This window comes from Notolepis coatsorum (assembly GCF_963971535.1).
Source record: "Notolepis coatsorum genome assembly, chromosome: 4".
Taxonomy (NCBI): domain Eukaryota; kingdom Metazoa; phylum Chordata; class Actinopteri; order Aulopiformes; family Paralepididae; genus Notolepis; species Notolepis coatsorum.
The window spans coordinates 71,382,048-71,401,171 of NC_140168.1; the positions used below are offsets into that span (position 1 = coordinate 71,382,048).

The 19,124-nt window shown below is 47.2% G+C and overlaps 1 protein-coding gene across 1 annotated transcript in view; it reads right to left on the reverse strand.

Moving 5' to 3' along the window:
* rims2b (regulating synaptic membrane exocytosis 2b) overlaps nt 1–19,124 on the reverse strand; it is a gene marked incomplete at both ends in the record, with an annotated part of 270,766 nt that overhangs the window by 116,402 nt on the left and 135,240 nt on the right. The window contains 6 exon segments of the mRNA XM_084311974.1: nt 3,867–4,020; nt 5,584–5,755; nt 5,935–6,065; nt 6,872–6,919; nt 8,185–8,291; nt 10,334–10,374. Of these exon segments, the coding sequence (XP_084168100.1) occupies nt 3,867–4,020; nt 5,584–5,755; nt 5,935–6,065; nt 6,872–6,919; nt 8,185–8,291; nt 10,334–10,374 (653 nt within the window).

Below are 19,124 nucleotides of genomic sequence, written 5' to 3' on the forward strand. Positions count from 1 at the left end.
CCATATTGTACGCTGGGTATCTTTGAAATTCAGATCTGATGTATTCTTGACACACCGCGAGCCCCTTGACGACGCTTGGTCGTTTCGCTACTGGGTGATCGGGGCGGGTGGGCAAGTGACTCCGGTCACAAAAGCCACAGGCTTGCAAACCGAAAGTCACGAAAGGGGCTAGCAGCTTGCCTGGTGTGTGTGTGCAGCTTGCCTGGTGTGTGTGTGCAGCTTGCCTGGTGTGTGTGTGCAGCTTGCCTGGTGTGTGTGTGCAGCTTGCCTCGTGTGTTGGTGCAGCTTGCCTCGTGTGTTGGTGCAGCTTGCCTCGTGTGTTGGTGCAGCTTGCCTCGTGTGTGTGTGCAGCTTGCCTCGTGTGTTGGTGCAGCTTGCCTCGTGTGTTGGTGCAGCTTGCCTGGTGTGTGTGTGCAGCTTGCCTGGTGTGTGTGTGCAGCTTGCCTCGTGTGTTGGTGCTCTTACACAGGAGAGCTTGTCAACCAGCGGTGCTTGAAGTGGAGCTGGCATTCTCTGGTACACAGTACATGCACTTCTACATTTGGCGTACAGTGACTTTTTCTTGCATAGCGGCAGTTCTCACAGGTGCTGCCAGTGCTCATGGGTAATGTAGTTTAGTTAGGGCCAGGCAGATTCTGCATTACCCAGGTGGCACTGCATGGCGTCTAGCCTCTAGCAAAGGAGACGCTCTCCCATTCTCATCGGCGGCTACTAGTCCAAGTTAGTGACGTTAACCTACTGTTAGTGGCTAAACTGAACTGAGAGCCATCAGGTTTCATTTGAACCCTTTCACTACCACACTACAGACGGTTAACCGTCTGTAGTGTGGTAGTGAAAGGGTTAACCTTCTGTATTGTCGCAGTGAATGGGTTAACCCTTTGGTAGTGTGGTAGTGAAAGGGTTAACCTTTTGTATTGTCGCAGTTAAAGGGTTAACCCTTTGGTAGTGTGGTAGTGAAAGGATCTCTGGAGCTTGTCTCAAAACCTCTGGACTCTGTCTATCATTCTGCCCTCAGTTGTATTACTGGCGATATATATGATACCCACCACTGTGTCCTTTATGAAAAGGTTGGATGGCCTTCTCTGGTTGAAAGACATAACTATCATTGGTATTCGTTTAATTTTAAAACCCTTATTGGTAAGCGTCCTCCTTTTTATTTTAATTTTTTTTATCCTTTATTTATCCAGGAATGTCCCATTGAGATACAAGATCTCTTCTTCCAGGGAGTCCTGACCAACACAGCACACAACAAGTTTCAACATAAAACAGGGCATTAAACAAAAAACATACAATTCAAATATAAATACAGAGGGTCATTTGTGCAGTGGCAAGGAGCATAATCACATCAACAATAGCATCAGGTAAAACAGTTACATGTTTCATAAAGGGCCAATCGTAGCATACCTTTAAAAGCATTCACAGTAGGAAGTGCCTGTAGACAAAGTTTTACTTGCAACATATTCCATAAAAAGGGAGCATAGTGGGAGAATGCAGCTTTACCAAGCTCTGACTGCATCAAAGGAACATTTAACAGCATCCCATTTGCTGCTCGTCTGGTATTAAAAAAGCAAGTATAAAAGGACAGAAGTCTGGAGATATATAAGGGCAGCTTACCTAGCAATGACTTAAGGATAAAAATCAACATGTATGATTGTCTTCTTTGGTACAGAGAGGACCATCCTAATGACTGATACAAAGTGCAGTGGTGGGTGCGAGAGCCTGCACCCGTTACAAAACGTATGGCAGTATGGTACGCAGAATCCAGCTTTTTAAGCAGGGAGGAAGGAGCATGCATATAGATCACATCGCCATAGTCTAATACAGGCAGAAAGGAACTCTGCACAATTCTCTTCCTGGCTTCAGACGGGAAACATTTCTTTAACCGGAAGAAAAAGCCCAGTTTAGGTCTAAGTTTTTTCAGTAGGTTCCCAATATGAACATCAAAGGCCATCTTTTCATCAATTTATAGGATGCTACTTTGTCAAGGCATGTCCCTTCCAGTGTCAGAATCGGGGGGACAGCTGTATTAGCTCGAGAGCGAGAGAAGGTCATGTACTTGGTCTTTTTTGCATTAAGGAATAAGGACCAGTCTTAGCCTTAGCAAGGAGTGTTGTAGTGTATTAAAAGCATCCTGTAGATTGCTCTATGGCCTGAGTTAAAGAGGAAGCCACTGTGTAACCAACTGTATCATCGGCGTATAAATGAAAACGTGCTGGGTTTATCCCATTTCCTAGTTCATTTACATCACAACACTGTTTGAATGGACTCTTGGAACCTATTCTACACGTTCAAATGACTGTTTGGTTACTTAGGGTTCCTCGAGTTTGCTCTGAACTTGGAAAAACTGCTTTTTCCCTTGATGCTTCCAACACCTGGAATGCCCTCCAACTGACTCTGAAGCTGAATGTTCTTCCTTCTCTTGCTGCATTTAAAAGTATGATCTCCAACAACTGTGTGTCTTTGTATTCATTCATATATTTTGGTGGTTAAGAGGCTGCATTATGTACTAGTGTTGCTTCGATACCGATACCAGCCTAAGTATGACGATACCGATTCTAAAATGATACCACGGCAAAAACCTAAAATATCAGACTTTTCCTGATATGAAAAGATATATTATCACCGACATCCAGTTGGGGGATCCCCTTTGAACAGCCCATCTGAGGTTTCTCTCCTCCACACCGCCTGTGGTGGTTTTTTCTCTTATTGCTAGGTTTTTAGTGAGTTGTTCCTTATCTTCATTGGGGAAAGTCTGGGAGTGTCGCACATTTGGATTTTATGGTGTTTTGATGCTATTGTGATGTTTCTTCTTGAGTTAAGACTTGTACAGCCCATGGGGGCTATTCCATGTGATCTCGGGCTATACAAATACATTTTATTTGATTTAATGTAATATATTATTAGATGACAGAATATGGAAAATTCTTTATAAAATTTAATTTTAATTTAATTAAATTTTAATTTAATTAGAAATAATTGAAATTATAATATTTGGATGCTGCTGAAATGTAATAGCTAATGTCCATTTGTTGTATATTGTATGTTGTGTATTATGTCTTGTCTCTAGACTCCATACTATGTTAGTGCTTGTGCCAGCACAGGAGATAACATTATATTTAAAGATGATATATATACATAATGTAAATCAATATCTTCCTTTTGAATAAAATAGGTTCAGGATAGGAGTGTTAGCCTAATTCATGTCAAAAAGAGTAGCCTATAGCAAATGTACACACACACACAGAGAGAGAGAGAGAGAGAGAGAGAGAGAGAGAGAGAGAGAGAGAGAGAGAGAGAGAGAGAGAGAGAGAGAGAGAGAGAGAGAGAGAGAGAAATAGAGAGACGCTCAGTCGACACTGCAAAGCATGCTCTCTCTCTCTCACACACACTTCTCCGGCCACGCATCCACTCAACTCAGAAAATACACATCAGGCTAATATTCTAAAAGCAGGGATACTAATAAAATAGTATTGAACCGTTTTTTCACAGCTGGGTATCGCAATAGTTTTCTAGTACAACCCTAAACGGTACACTTCGGTGTTTCTATGTGTGTGCATGTGTATGTGTGCAAGGAGTCTTGTAAGAGATGTGTGTGTCTATGTGTGTGTGTGTCTATGTGTATCTGTGTGTGTGTGTCTATGTGTGTGTGTGTGTGTCTATGTGTGTCTTACTCTGCAGGCGGTCTGGTAGGAGATGTGTGTGTATCTGTGTGTGTATATATGTGTGTGTGTGTGTGTGTGTGTGTGTGTGTGTGTGTGTGTGTGTGTGTGTGTGTGTGTGTGTGTGTGTGTGCGTGTGTGTGTGTGTGTCTATGTGTGTCTATGTGTGTGTGTGTGTGTGTGTGTGTGTCTATGTGTGTGTCTTACTCTGCAGGCGTCTGGTAGGACTCTCTCCTTGTAGCAGGCGTCTCTGCACGAAGGGGGAGGGGTTGGGCAGCGGCAGGGAGGACAGGTCATGTGTCTGTAGCTTGTACCAGTGAGGCTGGTCGTCTAGCAGAGCCGTCTCCAACTCTATCAGGATCTATACACACACACACACACACACACACACACACACACACACACACACACACACACACACACACACACACACACACACACACACACACACACACACACACACACACACACACACACACACACACACACACACACACACACACACACACACACACACACACACACACACACACACACACACATTTTAATACTTTATTTGGTTCCACAAATTAAATTACATAAACAGGGAATCAAATGTATCAGGGCCAAGCAGCACTGAACACTTAAGGGTACACATAGCACCTCCTTCTCCACGTGGCTAAGCTGCCAATAATAGCTGAGACAGAGCAATATTTGGCAATTTGTTTGGCTTTTCTTTTAGACATTGCAGCAATTCTCAGACCGGTCATGGTGCATTTGTATACATGGCCAAGACTTCCGAATACAAGTACACTATATCTACACTTATACCCAAGGTCAGCCATCACACTGAGCAGTGGTTGGTATTTGATATACTTGTCCCGGAAGGCCTGGTCCATGTACAGATCAAAGGTACAGCCTACTTCTATGACCAGCACCTCCCTGTGGCTGGTGTCAACAAAAACAACGTCCAGTGTATTTGGTATGTTAGCAAAGACATCGTTGGTAAGGCCAAACCACTCTGGTTTCACTCTGGCATGTTTGTACATTGCTGCACTAGATGGTGATATGATATGTTCCGTACAGCATCAGACACAATGTCCACAATACGGTCATGACGAGCACACACACACACACACACACACACACACACACACACACACACACACACACACACACACACACACACACACACACACACACACACACACACACACACACACACACACACACACACACACTTCTATCTTAATATGCTTACATTTGTATCTTTGTTACTCTATGTTTATATTATATATAGTCTTATCTATGGCTTTGGTTCTGTAACAACAAAGATAATGTTACTGGGGGCTCCCCTTTCTGTCTGTCTGTCTGTCTCACCTCTCCCAGGAAGTCGCTCTCCTCTTCTCTAACCCTGGCCTGTTACCTGTCTGTCTGTCTGTTTGTCTGTCTGTCTCTCTGTCTCTCTGTCTCACCTCTCCCAGGAAGTCGCTCTCCTCTTCTCTAACCCTGGCCTGTTACCTGTCTGTCTGTCTGTCTGTCTGTCTGTCTGTCTGTCTGTCTGTCTGTCTGTCTGTCTGTCTGTCTGTCTGTCTGTCTGTCTGTCTGTCTGTCTGTCTGTCTGTCTGTCTGTATGTCTGTCTGTCTGCCTGTCTGTCTCTCTGTCTCACCTCTCCCAGGAAGTCGCTCTCCTCTTCTCTAACCCTGGCCTGTTACCTGTCTGTCTGTCTGTCTGTCTGTCTGTCTGTCTGTCTGTCTGTCTCTCTGTCTCTCTGTCTCACCTCGCCCAGGAAGTCGCTCTCCTCTTCTCTAACCCTGGCCTGTTACCTGTCTGTCTGTCTGTCTGTCTGTCTGTCTGTCTGTCTGTCTGTCTGTCTGTCTGTCTGTCTGTCTGTCTGTCTGTCTGTCTGTCTGTCTGTCTGTCTGTCCTGTCTGTCTGTCTCACCTCTCCCAGGAAGTCGCTCTCCTCTTCTCTAACCCTGGCCTGGTCCCAGAGGGTCAGCTCCAGCATTCTCTCTCTGAACTCTCGGCGGTGGACAGGAGAGTACATGAAGGTCTGGTTCCACTTGGGTTCTACTGACTTCTTCACCGTCTTCGTTCTCCTCTTGCTCTTGTCGCTGAAGGGGTTAAAAGATTTAACCAGCTGTTAGTCTCGTCTCGCGTGTTTCCAAGCAAACAGAATATTTCATAAAGATCCCCATCCAGATGTATTGTGTATGTGTTTTATCTATATACAATTATACATCTATATGTGTTTTATCTCTATGTATCTCTATGTGTTTTATCTCTACATTACCTTCTATCGGGCAGGAAGTAGATCTTGACGTATGGGTTGAGGGGTCTCCCGTCCTCTCTAGCAGGGAGGTCCTTCGCTCCCAGGATGGTGACTATGAGCTGGTGGCCCACCTTGTCATACCACAACTTCACCTGCAGGGGGCAACAGCACACTCACTGTTACTGACTGACTGACGACTGACAACTGACTGACTGACTGACTGACTGACTGACTGACTGACTGACTGACTGACTGACTGACTGACTGACTGACTGACTGACTGACTGACTGACTGACTGACTGACTGACTGACTGACTGACTGACTGACTGACTGACTGACTGACTGACTGACTGACTAGAGTCAGAACAGGTCTGGGAGCAGTTTGGTTTCAGCTTTCTGAACAGGGTTGTGCTGAAACACCAACTGCTTCTAAACAGGACTGAGGTCAGTTTATCATCCCTCAAGAATAATAAACCTCATATCTCAGTTCCCTTTCAACTCCACCATCTATCATTAATAAGACTGTATGTAGAAAGTGTAACTTTCTTATTTGCTAATAACAAAGCATTCATTCTCAGATATTTCCCAATATAGTGGACAGGACAAACTTCTCAGGCCAAACGTTTTTAGATAAATAAATCCATTTGAATCAACTGAATTGAATGTGAGTTTGAACACAGTCCTGCTGTCCATGAAAACATTTATATGGATTAGTACACACAACACAGCAAAACACAGCAAACTTCTACCATCTACATACTATATCACACCAGAGAGAGAGAGAGAGAGAGAGAGAGAGAGAGAGAGAGAGAGAGAGAGAGAGAGAGAGAGAGAGAGAGAGAGAGAGAGAGAGAGAGAGAGAGAGAGAGAGAGAGAGAGAGAGAGAGAGAGAGAGAGAGAGAGAGAGAGGGGTGTTTCTAACAGTAGTACTGTATCTATCTGTTCTACTGTGTTACCTGAACCCTAGGAACAAAAGGCGTGGTTCTTCTAGTAAGGCACGGACTCTGTATGGGGCCAGCCAACATCATCAAAACATAGAAACAACATCAGAACATATGGATGGATGACTCTGTATGGGACTAGTAGCCAACAACATTGACACATAGATGGATGACTCTGTATGGGACTAGTAGCCAACAACATTGAAACATATAGATGGATGACTCTGTATGGGACTAGTAGCCAACAACATTGAAACATATAGATGGATGACTCTGTATGGGACTAGTAGCCAACAACATTGACACATAGATGGATGACTCTGTATGGGACTAGTAGCCAACAACATTGACACATAGATGAATGACACTGTATGGGACTAGTAGCCAACAACATTGAAACATATAGATGGATGACTCTGTATGGGACTAGTAGCCAACAACATTGAAACATATAGATGGATGACTCTGTATGGGACTAGTAGCCAACAACATTGAAACATATAGATGAATGACTCTGTATGGGGCTAGCCAAAAACACAACATCATCATAAATACATAGAAACAGTATCAATACATATAAATGAATGAAAACAGAATAACAGAATAGATAACAGGTCTGGGTGGAGCAGCAGCAGCTGTTTCATAAGAAATAAGACTTCTACTGTGACTACTCTCTGTAGAGCATATATCTGACTAGTATACCTATAACCACTAACCAGGAAATACTGATAGAGTAGCAGTAGTAGTAGGTATTGTAGTAGTAGTAGTAGTAGTAGTAGTAGTAGTAGTAGTAGTAGTAGTAGTAGTAGTAGTAGTAGTAGTAGTAGGTGTTGTAGTTGTAGTTCTATTAGTAGTAGTAGTTGTTGTTGTTGTAGTAGATGTAGTTGTAGTTCTAGTAGATGTAGTTGTAGTTCTAGTAGTAGCAGTAGTAGTAGTTGTAGATGTAGTAGTAGTTATAGTAGTAGATGTTGTAGTTGTAGTTCTAGTAGTTGTAGTAGTAGTAGTAGTAGTAGTAGTAGTAGTAGCAGCAGTAAAGTAGTAGTTGTAGTTGTAGTAGTAGTAGTAGTAGTAGTAGTAGTAGTAGTAGTAGTAGTAGTAGTAGTAGTAGTAGTAGTAGTAGTAGTAGTAGTAGTAGCAGTAAGGTAGTAGTTGTAGTTGTAGTAGATGTAGTTCTCACAACTACTACTTTTAGTTCCTACTGTAGTATTATTATTTCCAGCGTACTGCTTATCATACAATCAAACACAACTGCTTATCAAACTGCTTATTCATACAATCAGAATGTGATTGACTGAGGGGTGGTGTTGCAGTGCATGCTGGGTACTTACAGAGACCTGTCCGGACATGTACTGCGCATCCCTCAGCATCCCAGGGCTCATGGGAGATGTGACTGATATGGCTGGACCCATCTTCTGAGACTCAAAGGAACTGGAGCCTAGACACAGCAGCAAGATGAATTTTAAACCCTTAAAAAGGTTCTATATTTAAAGGGTGGTCAGGTGGCGTAGCGGAGGAATGCGCTCGTCACCAATGCAAGAGGCTGCGGTCTCGACTCCCGGAGTCAGCATTGCCTTGGCTTGGGCTGATCGCTATACTAACCCGTTTGGCTGGGTTAGGGGGAAGGAAGTCAACGGGTGGGAATCTGGCGTTGTGGACAGCGACGCCTACAGGTCAGGTCTGGGCGCGTGCTCAGCGGAGGCAGGACTTGATGAAGGCAGCGTGACCTCCCACGTGTTACACTTCACCAATGAGAGTCCTCGCTGCCAGGTGAAAAAAAGAGTCACTGGCTGTCGCCGCGCGTGTCGGAGGAAGCATGCGGATGACTTCAGGATTCCCTTGTACCGACCAGTAGGAGAACATGCGCAGAACAAACAGGTAGGGGAGGGGGGGAATTGGCACAACGACTAAATTGGGCCGTGGAGAAAAACAGAGAAAAATCTGAGAAAGAGAGGATTAAAAAAATTAAATAAAAAGGTTCATTTATATGACAATTTGTTCTTGTCTATAACTAAAAGTTTGCCGCAAGGTTCAGTGTTGGGTCCTGTCCTTTTCACTATTTATATGAATGATATTGTTTCTTCTTTGAATGATTGTCATGACCATCTGTATCATTGACACTGTTCAGTTGGCCGTTAAGAACTTGATAACTGTGTCTTGTTTTGTAAGCTTGTCCTTAAATTAGGGTAACCTCAGCGTTTACTCCAGTGTTTGCAAACAATATAAATGTAAACAAACCTTTTAGAGCCACAAGAAAATACTATTAAAACCTGTGCGCGTTGTCTAGCGTTGGTCCTTGTATCAAGAGCTCAGTCATTTACCTGTTGTCTAGTGGGGATCATCCCTATGTTCCCCGGGTCCTATGTTCCCCGGGTCGTATGTTCCCCGGGTCCTATGTTCCCCGCTTGATTGATTAATAGATTGAATTTATTTTTTAGTTTGATTATTTTATTAATTATTAATGTCCGCCTTGTTTCGAACTGGTTAAACGTAGGCCCTCTTTCGAAGTTGGTTAAGGTTAGAGTTTGGAATCAGGGCTGGTGGTCTAAAATGTTCAATCAATCAATCAATCAAGCGGGGAACATAGAACCCGGGGGAACATAGGACCCGGGGAACATAGACATGCTCCCGTCTAGTGTTGGTCCTTGTATCAAGAGCTCAGTCATATTTACCTGTTGTCTAGTGTTGGTCCTTGTATCAAGATCTCAGTCATATTCACCTGTTGTCTAGTGTTGGTCCTTGTATGAATGAATGAATGAATGAATGAAAACTTTATTTAACAGATTGCAGAATGGGTACAATACAGTACGGCTCAATACATACAATTGTTAAGGGGATGCAGACCTGAGAAAGACGTTTGTCTTGTTTCCATCAGGGTCCCCCATTTTCAATTCATATAGACATATATGACATACATGACATACAGATAGTCAGTACTATCTGTATGTAGTAGTATGCAGTAGTATCAAGATCTCAGTCATATACCGGATGTCTAGCGTTAGTCGTTGTATCAAGAGTTAAGTCGTATTTACCGGTTGTTTAGTGTTAGTCCTTGTATCAAGAGCTCAGTCAGTCAACTAGAGAATGACAACATGTTGTCTAGTGTTAGTCATTGTATCAAGAGCTCAGTCAGTCAACTAGAGAATGACAACATGTTGTCTAGTGTTAGTCATTGTATCAAGAGCTCAGTCAGTCAACTACTAGAGAATGACAACATGTTGTCTAGTGTTAGTCATTGTATCAAGAGCTCAGTCAGTCAACTAGAGAATGACAACATGTTGTCTAGTGTTAGTCATTGTATCAAGAGCTCAGTCAGTCAACTAGAGAATGACAACATGTTGTCTAGTGTTAGTCATTGTATCAAGAGCTCAGTCAGTCAACTAGAGAATGACAACATGTTGTCTAGTGTTAGTCCTTGTATCAAGAGCTCAGTCAGTCAACTAGACAATGAACACACACATTCTAAAGTTGTGAACTTACCTGATTCCAGCTGAGCACTGTCAGGTATCCTGGAGACGTCACTGAGGAATAAAACCACAGACCAAGAAGATTAACTGACCGGCTGTATATGTAGTACTGTCAGTGGCATGCACAGATAGGGCCGAAGGGGGGCAGGAGCCCCTGCCCTTTTGCCCCAATTTTCTTTTCAAATATGAAGACGGAAATGTATGCTACTATCCACGGAAAATATGAAAACGGAAATGTATGCTACTACCCACGAAAAATATGAAGACGGAAATGTATGCTACTATCCACGAAAAATATGAAGACGGAAATGTATACTATCGATGAAAAATATGAAGACGTAAATGTATACTACTATCCACGGAAAAGAATTGTCTGTGCACGCCCCTGAGTACAGTATATGTCTATACAATACAGTAAATACCACAGAAAAAAACCTCAAAAAACCTCGCTCAGACCACAGGCAACAGTGCTAATGTTGTGAAGGGCCAGATTAAACCGAATATATATATTTATTTATATATATATATTTAATTGTATTTGTATATTCTCTAATATTCCCTGATATCCCTTGTATATTCCTTGTACAATATGCATTGAATATCCATTCTAGCCTACTGAACATCCCATAATAGTCTCCATTCTACTATTGGTCGAGACCTTGGTGCCAGGCTGCCATACCCCTCAGACCCAGTTCAAACGTACCGCTCCACATGTACGAACAAGTCCTAGTTCCGCGTAGGAATCTGACTACCGCACCACTAATCGGACTATTTGTTCATAGTGCGTATATATACTGCGCTACTAAAGTAGGACTTCCTTTTCAGTCCAGTTTCTTACCCTCCAATAGAGTCACAGACGTAAAGCCTCCCCGCGACGCCACGTGTGGGAGTAAGGCCAAGTTCGCCTACCATCGGTATTGAGACATCGTGTATATTAATATTTGAATAGTCATATTTGGCACTATATCGTCGAGTTGGACGTAGTCTATTAAGCTAATAATAGTCTGTTAATATATAGTGCTTCGTGCGGTGAGAATACTACCGTAGTCAGTACCCCATCGTTTCGGGCAGAGAACTGGCTGCTTATCCAGGGTGGTTGACCCCACGTGAAGCTGCACCCGAGGAGCCCCAGAGCCGACGAGCGAGTGGACCTGTATACCGGATTATTCTACCGACGACAGCCCGCCTTCCCAGGCACGGATTATGCTTTGTATACTTTGATTATTCCATGGATAAAGACCCCCGACACTGCCGTGTGTTGGAACCCCCCCCCCCCTGGAGAGGACGCAAGGTGAGGAGACGCTCTGCAAGACGAGGTCGCTTCACGTCTCTCCTCCGTGGACCGGATGACGCCGGCCCACAAAGAGTCCACCTGCTTTCATCTGTGGTCCAAGGATCGCCGGCGCATTGAACGGCACTACAGTGGGTTCACCTGGGATACCCTTGGCCGGATGAGGCAGCCGGATTCTACCCCCCCCCCCCTCCTACTCCTGTCGGCTTACAAGCGACCGGATTAACCCCCCCTAGTGTGTCCAGTATATAATCATTAAAGTATCATTGCTGTTATTCCTTAAACTATTCCAGGTCGTATATGTACCACCTGCGCCTTCAGAGATTGGACATTCTCTATTGATATACCGACGAATACTCTTGCCATAAAAGTGCATACTAATTTCCATTCATAAATGTGATTGATTTGATTAAGTGCTTGCTCTACACACCATCGCTGTGTAGAAATAAAGACCTATTTCTAATTCGTACATTTGTGTTGGATCCGTTTCATCTACGTGACAGTGTTCATCATAATATATTTATGCCGTGTACTGGGTGGCCGAATATTAAGTACAAAGGTAGTGGTAGTAAGTATCATATCTAGTAATACAGTCAGGGAATTGTACCCCTCAGTTACAATTGGTCCTTCGAGCCGGATGGTAATTAGTGTAATATTAATATAGTGTTATTAATATTGAAATGGCCTATGATGAACACTCCACGAAACGATCCTCCTAACCAACGCCTGCAGCGCGAACGACGGCTCCCTCAGTACTTAGAGGCCTACGCTGTCAGTCAACAACCTAGTCTTCTACTAACAGTAAACGCGGTAAAACTAGAAAGTAAAAGTATGTCTAACCCCAACGCCCAGACTACCCCGACCATAGAGGCCCCTACGGGCTCTAATGTAACTGACCAAGTTCACGGTGGGGACCAGTGGGAACCAGACATGACTTCACACCCCGCCAGTACTGAAGAAGTAGTCCCTGATGAGTCCCGGGAGGAATACAACGCTACCGAGAGAGAACTCGGCACGGAAGAAGACGGGGAGAGCACCGTGGAGATAGAGCTCCAAGGCTCCGCAAGGAGTACCCCGAGGGAAGGCTCCCCTATACAACCGCCTTCTCCCAGCGAGGCAGAGAGGACCCTACAGCAGGCCTTCCTCATCAGCCTGAACGCCGCTGCTGAACGCGACCGACTGCAGATCCAGCAGCGGAGCGAAGAAGAGCATATACGTCTAGAACTAAGACGCATTCAGAGAGAAGAGAATGTGGCCCGAGACCAAGCAGACAGCCAGCGAGCAGCTGCTGGTGCTCTACGGGACGCAGAGCGCGACAGACAGCAAGCGCAACTAATAGAACAGCTGATCAGACGGACAACACCCTCTCCCTCCGCCAGAGGCTCCAGGAACTCGTCTAGACACACCTCCAGGGCGGCATCCCCTAGCCGAGTAAACAACCCTGAACTTGACCAACAGACGAGGTCTATACCCCCCACAGACCACCTCCCCCCACCGGTCCAAGCGAGACCTAGCAACCGGGAAGGAGCAGCATATCCTGTGGAGAGGCTAAACCAGAGACTACAAGCACTGGATGACCTAACTGAAGACGAAGAGGAAGAGGAGGAGAACCACGCCCGACGACAGCACAGTACTCTACCGGACCAGGAGGTCCGGTACAGCCCAGGCTATACTCCCGTGGAGCTGCGCTACAGACCCCCGACTCTATACACGGGTGAGCACGACGCACGACCCGCACCGAGGATCAGCACCTGGACAAGCGGGCCATGGTACACTGCCGGTACCAGCCCATACTAAGGAGCGGGAGGAGACTCGCCTAGGAGGCCTCTCCCCCAACGCTCGCCGATGTATCCACAGTCAGCGTCATACATTGGCACGCCTATGGTACCCGACTTCACCCAAGAGAACCGGGCCCAGTATACAGAACTCCGCATGTGTCTGGAGACCATGTTGGTGGATGTATTGGATGAACGCCATAAATACGCCATCCTACTGAAGCACTTAAAGGTACCCCGCGCACATAATATAGCGCTCGCCTACGCGACTTCCACCACCCCATACACAGCAGCGCTGGTAGCATTGGACCAGAGGTATGGGCGCATATGGGATTACGTGATCCAGGAGATCCGACACATCGACCGCTTACCCCCAGCAATAGACAATCGAGCACTGGACGACCTGTCCATCAGAGTGCAGTCCCTGGTAGGGATGTTGGGAGCGCAGAGAGAGAAGGGGAGGCATGAACTTTACGCCAACTCAAATGTGGAAAGGATCTTGGAGAAGCTGCCGCCCGCTCGACAGGAGCGTTTTAGGCGACAGAGGGACCACCGAGACCCGAATGGCCCCGAACCGAACCTCCTCGATCTAGCAGACTTCCTGGCGAGAGAAGTCAGCAGCCTACGGCTAGATACATTCGGACGGAGCACCCCTGGCTCCAGAGAAGGAACCAGACGACTAAATGATGGAAGAAGATCGGTGACTGTGATGCACCAATCGGAGTCAGTACCGAGCAGCAGGAGCCACAGTACCCCCTCCAGAACGGAGAAGTGGAAGATAGTGTGCCCCTACTGTGAGAAAGAACACTGGCTAGCGCAATGTGACTCCTTCCCCAAGCTGAACGCGGAGGAAGCAAGTCAATGGATAAAGTCCAACAAGCGCTGTTTTCGCTGTGCGCGCTCACACATGGCAGCCGAATGCCGCTTAAAGAAAAGGTGCACCAAGTGCGATGGAGCCCATCTGGACATACTTCACGACAGTAACAGACGGCGCCCTTCACCCGCACCATCCAGCCGCAAAGCGAGCGTCATGTACATCGATCCCGCCAGCAGCAGTGGAGCCCGAGTACTCCTAAAAGTAGTGCGTGTGACACTAAGCTACCAGAATAAAGTCCTGGACACTTACGCCGTCCTCGATGACGGGTCAGAGAAGACCCTTCTGCTCGCCTCCGCTGCGGCCCAGCTAGGGCTGCGGGGAAGCGAAACCCAAATGACAATTCGGACAATAAGACGAGATTTGAAGACGATAAAGGGCGAGAATGTCTCATTCTCTATCGCAGCAAGCGGCCAGCCTGAGCGACGGTACCAGATTACAGACGCTTTCACCAGCCAAGAAATAGGACTGTCGCGGTACACATACCCCGTCGCCAAGCTGATGGAGAAATATGCACATCTGCGCAAGTTACCGATCCCGCTCATAGACAATGCTATGCCGACCCTGTTGATAGGCTCCGACCATGCAGACCTCATTGTCCCGATAGACCGGGTTCATACCGGACCCCGAGGCTGTCCTGCAGCAGTCGAGACCCGTTTGGGATGGACTCTCCAAGGCCCGCTCGCCAAATCTCTCAACCGAAGTACAGCCACTAGATGTCTCCACTCCCGAGTCACAGAGGGAGAAACCGCACTCCTGCAACACGTAGAGCGGCTATGGACCTTGGAACAAATGCCCTTTAAGAACGGAAAGAAAGACATTCGCTCTAAAGATGACATTTACGCCATTCACCTCCTCGAGACAGGGACCAAGAGAGTCCCGGTCAACGGCGTGTTGAGATACGCCACGCCACTCCTGCGGCGAGAAGGAATGCCTACTTTCCACGCCAAGACAGACGCCACAGAATGGTACCTGCTGAACACGGAGCGGCGCTTAGCCAAGAACCCCGCCCAAGAGAGTGTATACCGCGCTGAGATTGAGAAGCTCATCACAGCGGGACACGTCACAAAGATGGACATTAAAGAGGCTGACCAGACCACTGAATCGTGGTACGTGCCTCACCACAAGGTCCATCACAACGGTAAAGACCGCATAGTATTTAACTGCAGCTACCAGATCGGATCCCAAAATCTGAATAAAGAGTTACTGCCCGGTCCCACACTCGGCCCTTCCCTACTCGGCGTTCTACTCCGCTTCCGCCAGGAAAAGGTGGCCATCAGCGGGGACATTAAAGGAATGTTCCTGCAGGTGAGATTAGTAGAGGCGGACAAGCCCCTGTTACGGTTCCTATGGAGAGAGAAGCCAGGAGATGAGCACCCAGCCATCTACCAATGGGAAGTCCTCCCCTTCGGAACGACGTGCAGCCCCTGCTGTGCTACATTTGCACTACAGAAACATGTAGCAGAGGACCCAGCAGCGGACGAAGAGGTCCGACACAGCGTAAAGAACAGCTTCTACGTAGACAACTGTCTACAAAGCCTTTCAACCCAGGAAGAAGCCGAGGCTCTCCTGATTAAACTCCGCGCCTCATTGATCAAAGGCGGCTTTGATCTCAGGCAGTGGGCCAGCAGCGATCCGCAAGTACTGCGCAGCCTCTCCTCCGAGGACAAGGCAGCCAGCAGAGAGACCTGGATGGCTACAATCCCGGGAGAAGCCCAGGAGATGACCCTGGGATTGGTGTGGCGATTCAAAACAGATTCGCTTCACTACAGACACAAGCCCCTGACTACAGAGCAGGGAAGGCCGGCGGCGGCGCCGACCACCAGACGGAGTGTGTACACAACACTCGCCCGACAATATGACCCGCTAGGATGTATTCTACCGTACACCACCAGGGCAAAAATGATTGTACGAGCATTGTGGGACAAGGACCAGGGCTGGGACGACCCCATTCCCGCACACCTTGCATCCACCTGGAGAGAGTGGGAGATGGAGCTCCACTCACTCCCAGGCGTTAATATGCGCCGAAGCTACTTCCCACCCACGGTGAGGCCAGAGACATGTAAAATGGACTTACACGTCTTCAGTGACGCCTCAGAGGTCGCATACGGATCAGTAGCCTACTTGCGGGCCCAAGAGAAGGGGGGAGAGATCTACACAGCATTTGTCCTCGCCCGCTCGAGAATAGCCCCACGCAAGCAACAATCTATCCCACGTCTAGAACTCTGCGCAGCCCTAGCCGGAGCGCACCTAGCCACGCTCATCCAACGTGAGCTCACCATACCGGTGTCTAGAACAATCCTGTGGTCAGACTCCACGACGGTACTCGCCTGGATCAAATCGGACTCATGCAAGTACAAAGTCTTCGTGGGAGTCAGAGTCACCGAGATTCAAGACTTAACCGAAGAGTTAACCGGAGAAACAGAGTGGCGCTACGTTGATACAAAACAGAACCCAGCTGACGTCATCACCCGGGGGATGCCCCTGGATGACCTCACCCGTCGCAATGTCTACAGTGACGGCCCCGCATTCCTAAGACTCCCGGAAGGACAGTGGCCCATGCCTATCCCGAGGGAAGCAAGTCCAGAGGAGGTGGAAAATAAGAAGTCTGTGTTCTGTGGATTGAGCACCGTAGCCTCCACCGACCCTAACATAGACGATTGCACGTCCATAGAGAGTGCACAACAAAGAACATTCCTGCGGTACCACCCGGAGTGCAAGTCCCCCGCTGATATGTCAGCAGCTAACTACGAGGAAGCAGAATTGCTTCTACTGCAGCGAGCCCAGAGAGACTCGTTCCCCGATGAATTGGCCTGTCTACAGGGAGGAAAGCCCGTCCCATCCGACAGCAGATTAATTCATCTGGCCCCCGAGAGCGACGCTCATACCCTCATCAGAGTGGGTGGTCGCCTACGCAGAGCCCCCAATCTACCGGATGACATTAAATACCCGATCGTATTGAACAGCCGACACAAGGTCACAGAGCTGATTATAAAGAAATACGATGAGGATGTACATCACGCAGGAGCAGAAAGAGTCTTCGCGGAAATCAGACGTCGTTACTGGATCCTACAAGGAAGAGAGGCGGTACGACGCTTCCAGCGAACATGTCTAGACTGCCGCAAGTGGCGCGCGCAGCCCAGCATACCAAGGATGGCTGACCTTCCTCCATGTCGCCTCCGAATCGGTGACAAGCCATTCCACTCAACGGGTATGGACTGCTTTGGCCCGCTGCACATAAAGAAAGGAAGAGGAACCGAGAAGCGGTGGGGTATTGTATTCAAATGCATGACCACCAGAGCGATACACATCGAGCTTCTCCCGACCATGAGCACAGACTCATTCCTTATGGCCTTCCGTAGATTCACATCACGGAAAGGAAGACCGTCTACCCTATTGTCCGATCATGGGACAAACTTCAAAGGCGGCGAAAGAGAGCTGAGAGAGAGCTTCCAAGCTATGGGCCCAGAACTTAAGACCCTCCTCGCTCCAGCACAGGTTGATTTCCAATTCAACCCCCCAAACGCACCCCACTTCGGTGGCACTTGGGAACGAGAAGTGCGCTCCATAAAGACAGCCCTGTACGCAGTACTTGGGGCCCAGACTGTGGCGGAAGAAGTCCTAATGACAGTCCTCACGGAGATTGAGGGAGTACTTAACTCGAAGCCCCTCGGATATGTCTCCAGTGATGTGGCGGATATCGACCCAGTTACCCCCAACACACTCCTGATGGGGCGGCTAGATCCTGCATTACCCCAGACAATGTACCGGCCTGAAGAGGCGAACGGCCGACGAATGTGGAGGTACAGCCAAGTATTAGCCGACAAGTTTTGGCGCAGTTTCCTACTGCACTACCTACCGTCTCTACAGACCCGCCAGAAGTGGGTAAAGGAGAGAGACAATTTGACAGAAGGAACAGTCGTCATGATTATTGATCAATCACTGCCCAGAGCTATGTGGCCGGCCGGCCGCGTAAGCAAAGTGATCACCGGTGCCGACGGCAAGGTCCGAGCAGCTGAAGTGCTCGTCCAGGGTCGCACTTACACCCGTCCCGTGGCGAGGCTCATAGAACTGCCTCGACTCCCAGACACAATCGATGATGACCATGACCCTATAACCCTATGACTTTGTGAAGTTGACTGACCCCTACAGCAAACCCTTATGTGTAAATAGACAACGCGATTAATCTGTCTCTGTTTAACTGATTAGGTCTGGGACCAATCAGGGGGTGGCTGTTGTGAAGGGCCAGATTAAACCGAATATATATATTTATTTATATATATATATTTAATTGTATTTGTATATTCTCTAATATTCCCTGATATCCCTTGTATATTCCTTGTACAATATGCATTGAATATCCATTCTAGCCTACTGAACATCCCATAATAGTCTCCATTCTACTATTGGTCGAGACCTTGGTGCCAGGCTGCCATACCCCTCAGACCCAGTTCAAACGTACCGCTCCACATGTACGAACAAGTCCTAGTTCCGCGTAGGAATCTGACTACCGCACCACTAATGGGACTATTTGTTCATAGTGCGTATATATACTGCGCTACTAAAGTAGGACTTCCTTTTCAGTCCAGTTTCTTACCCTCCAATAGAGTCACAGACGTAAAGCCTCCCCGCGACGCCACGTGTGGGAGTAAGGCCAAGTTCGCCTACCATCGGTATTGAGACATCGTGTATATTAATATTTGAATAGTCATATTTGGCACTATATCGTCGAGTTGGACGTAGTCTATTAAGCTAATAATAGTCTGTTAATATATAGTGCTTCGTGCGGTGAGAATACTACCGTAGTCAGTACCCCATCGTTTCGGGCAGAGAACTGGCTGCTTATCCAGGGTGGTTGACCCCA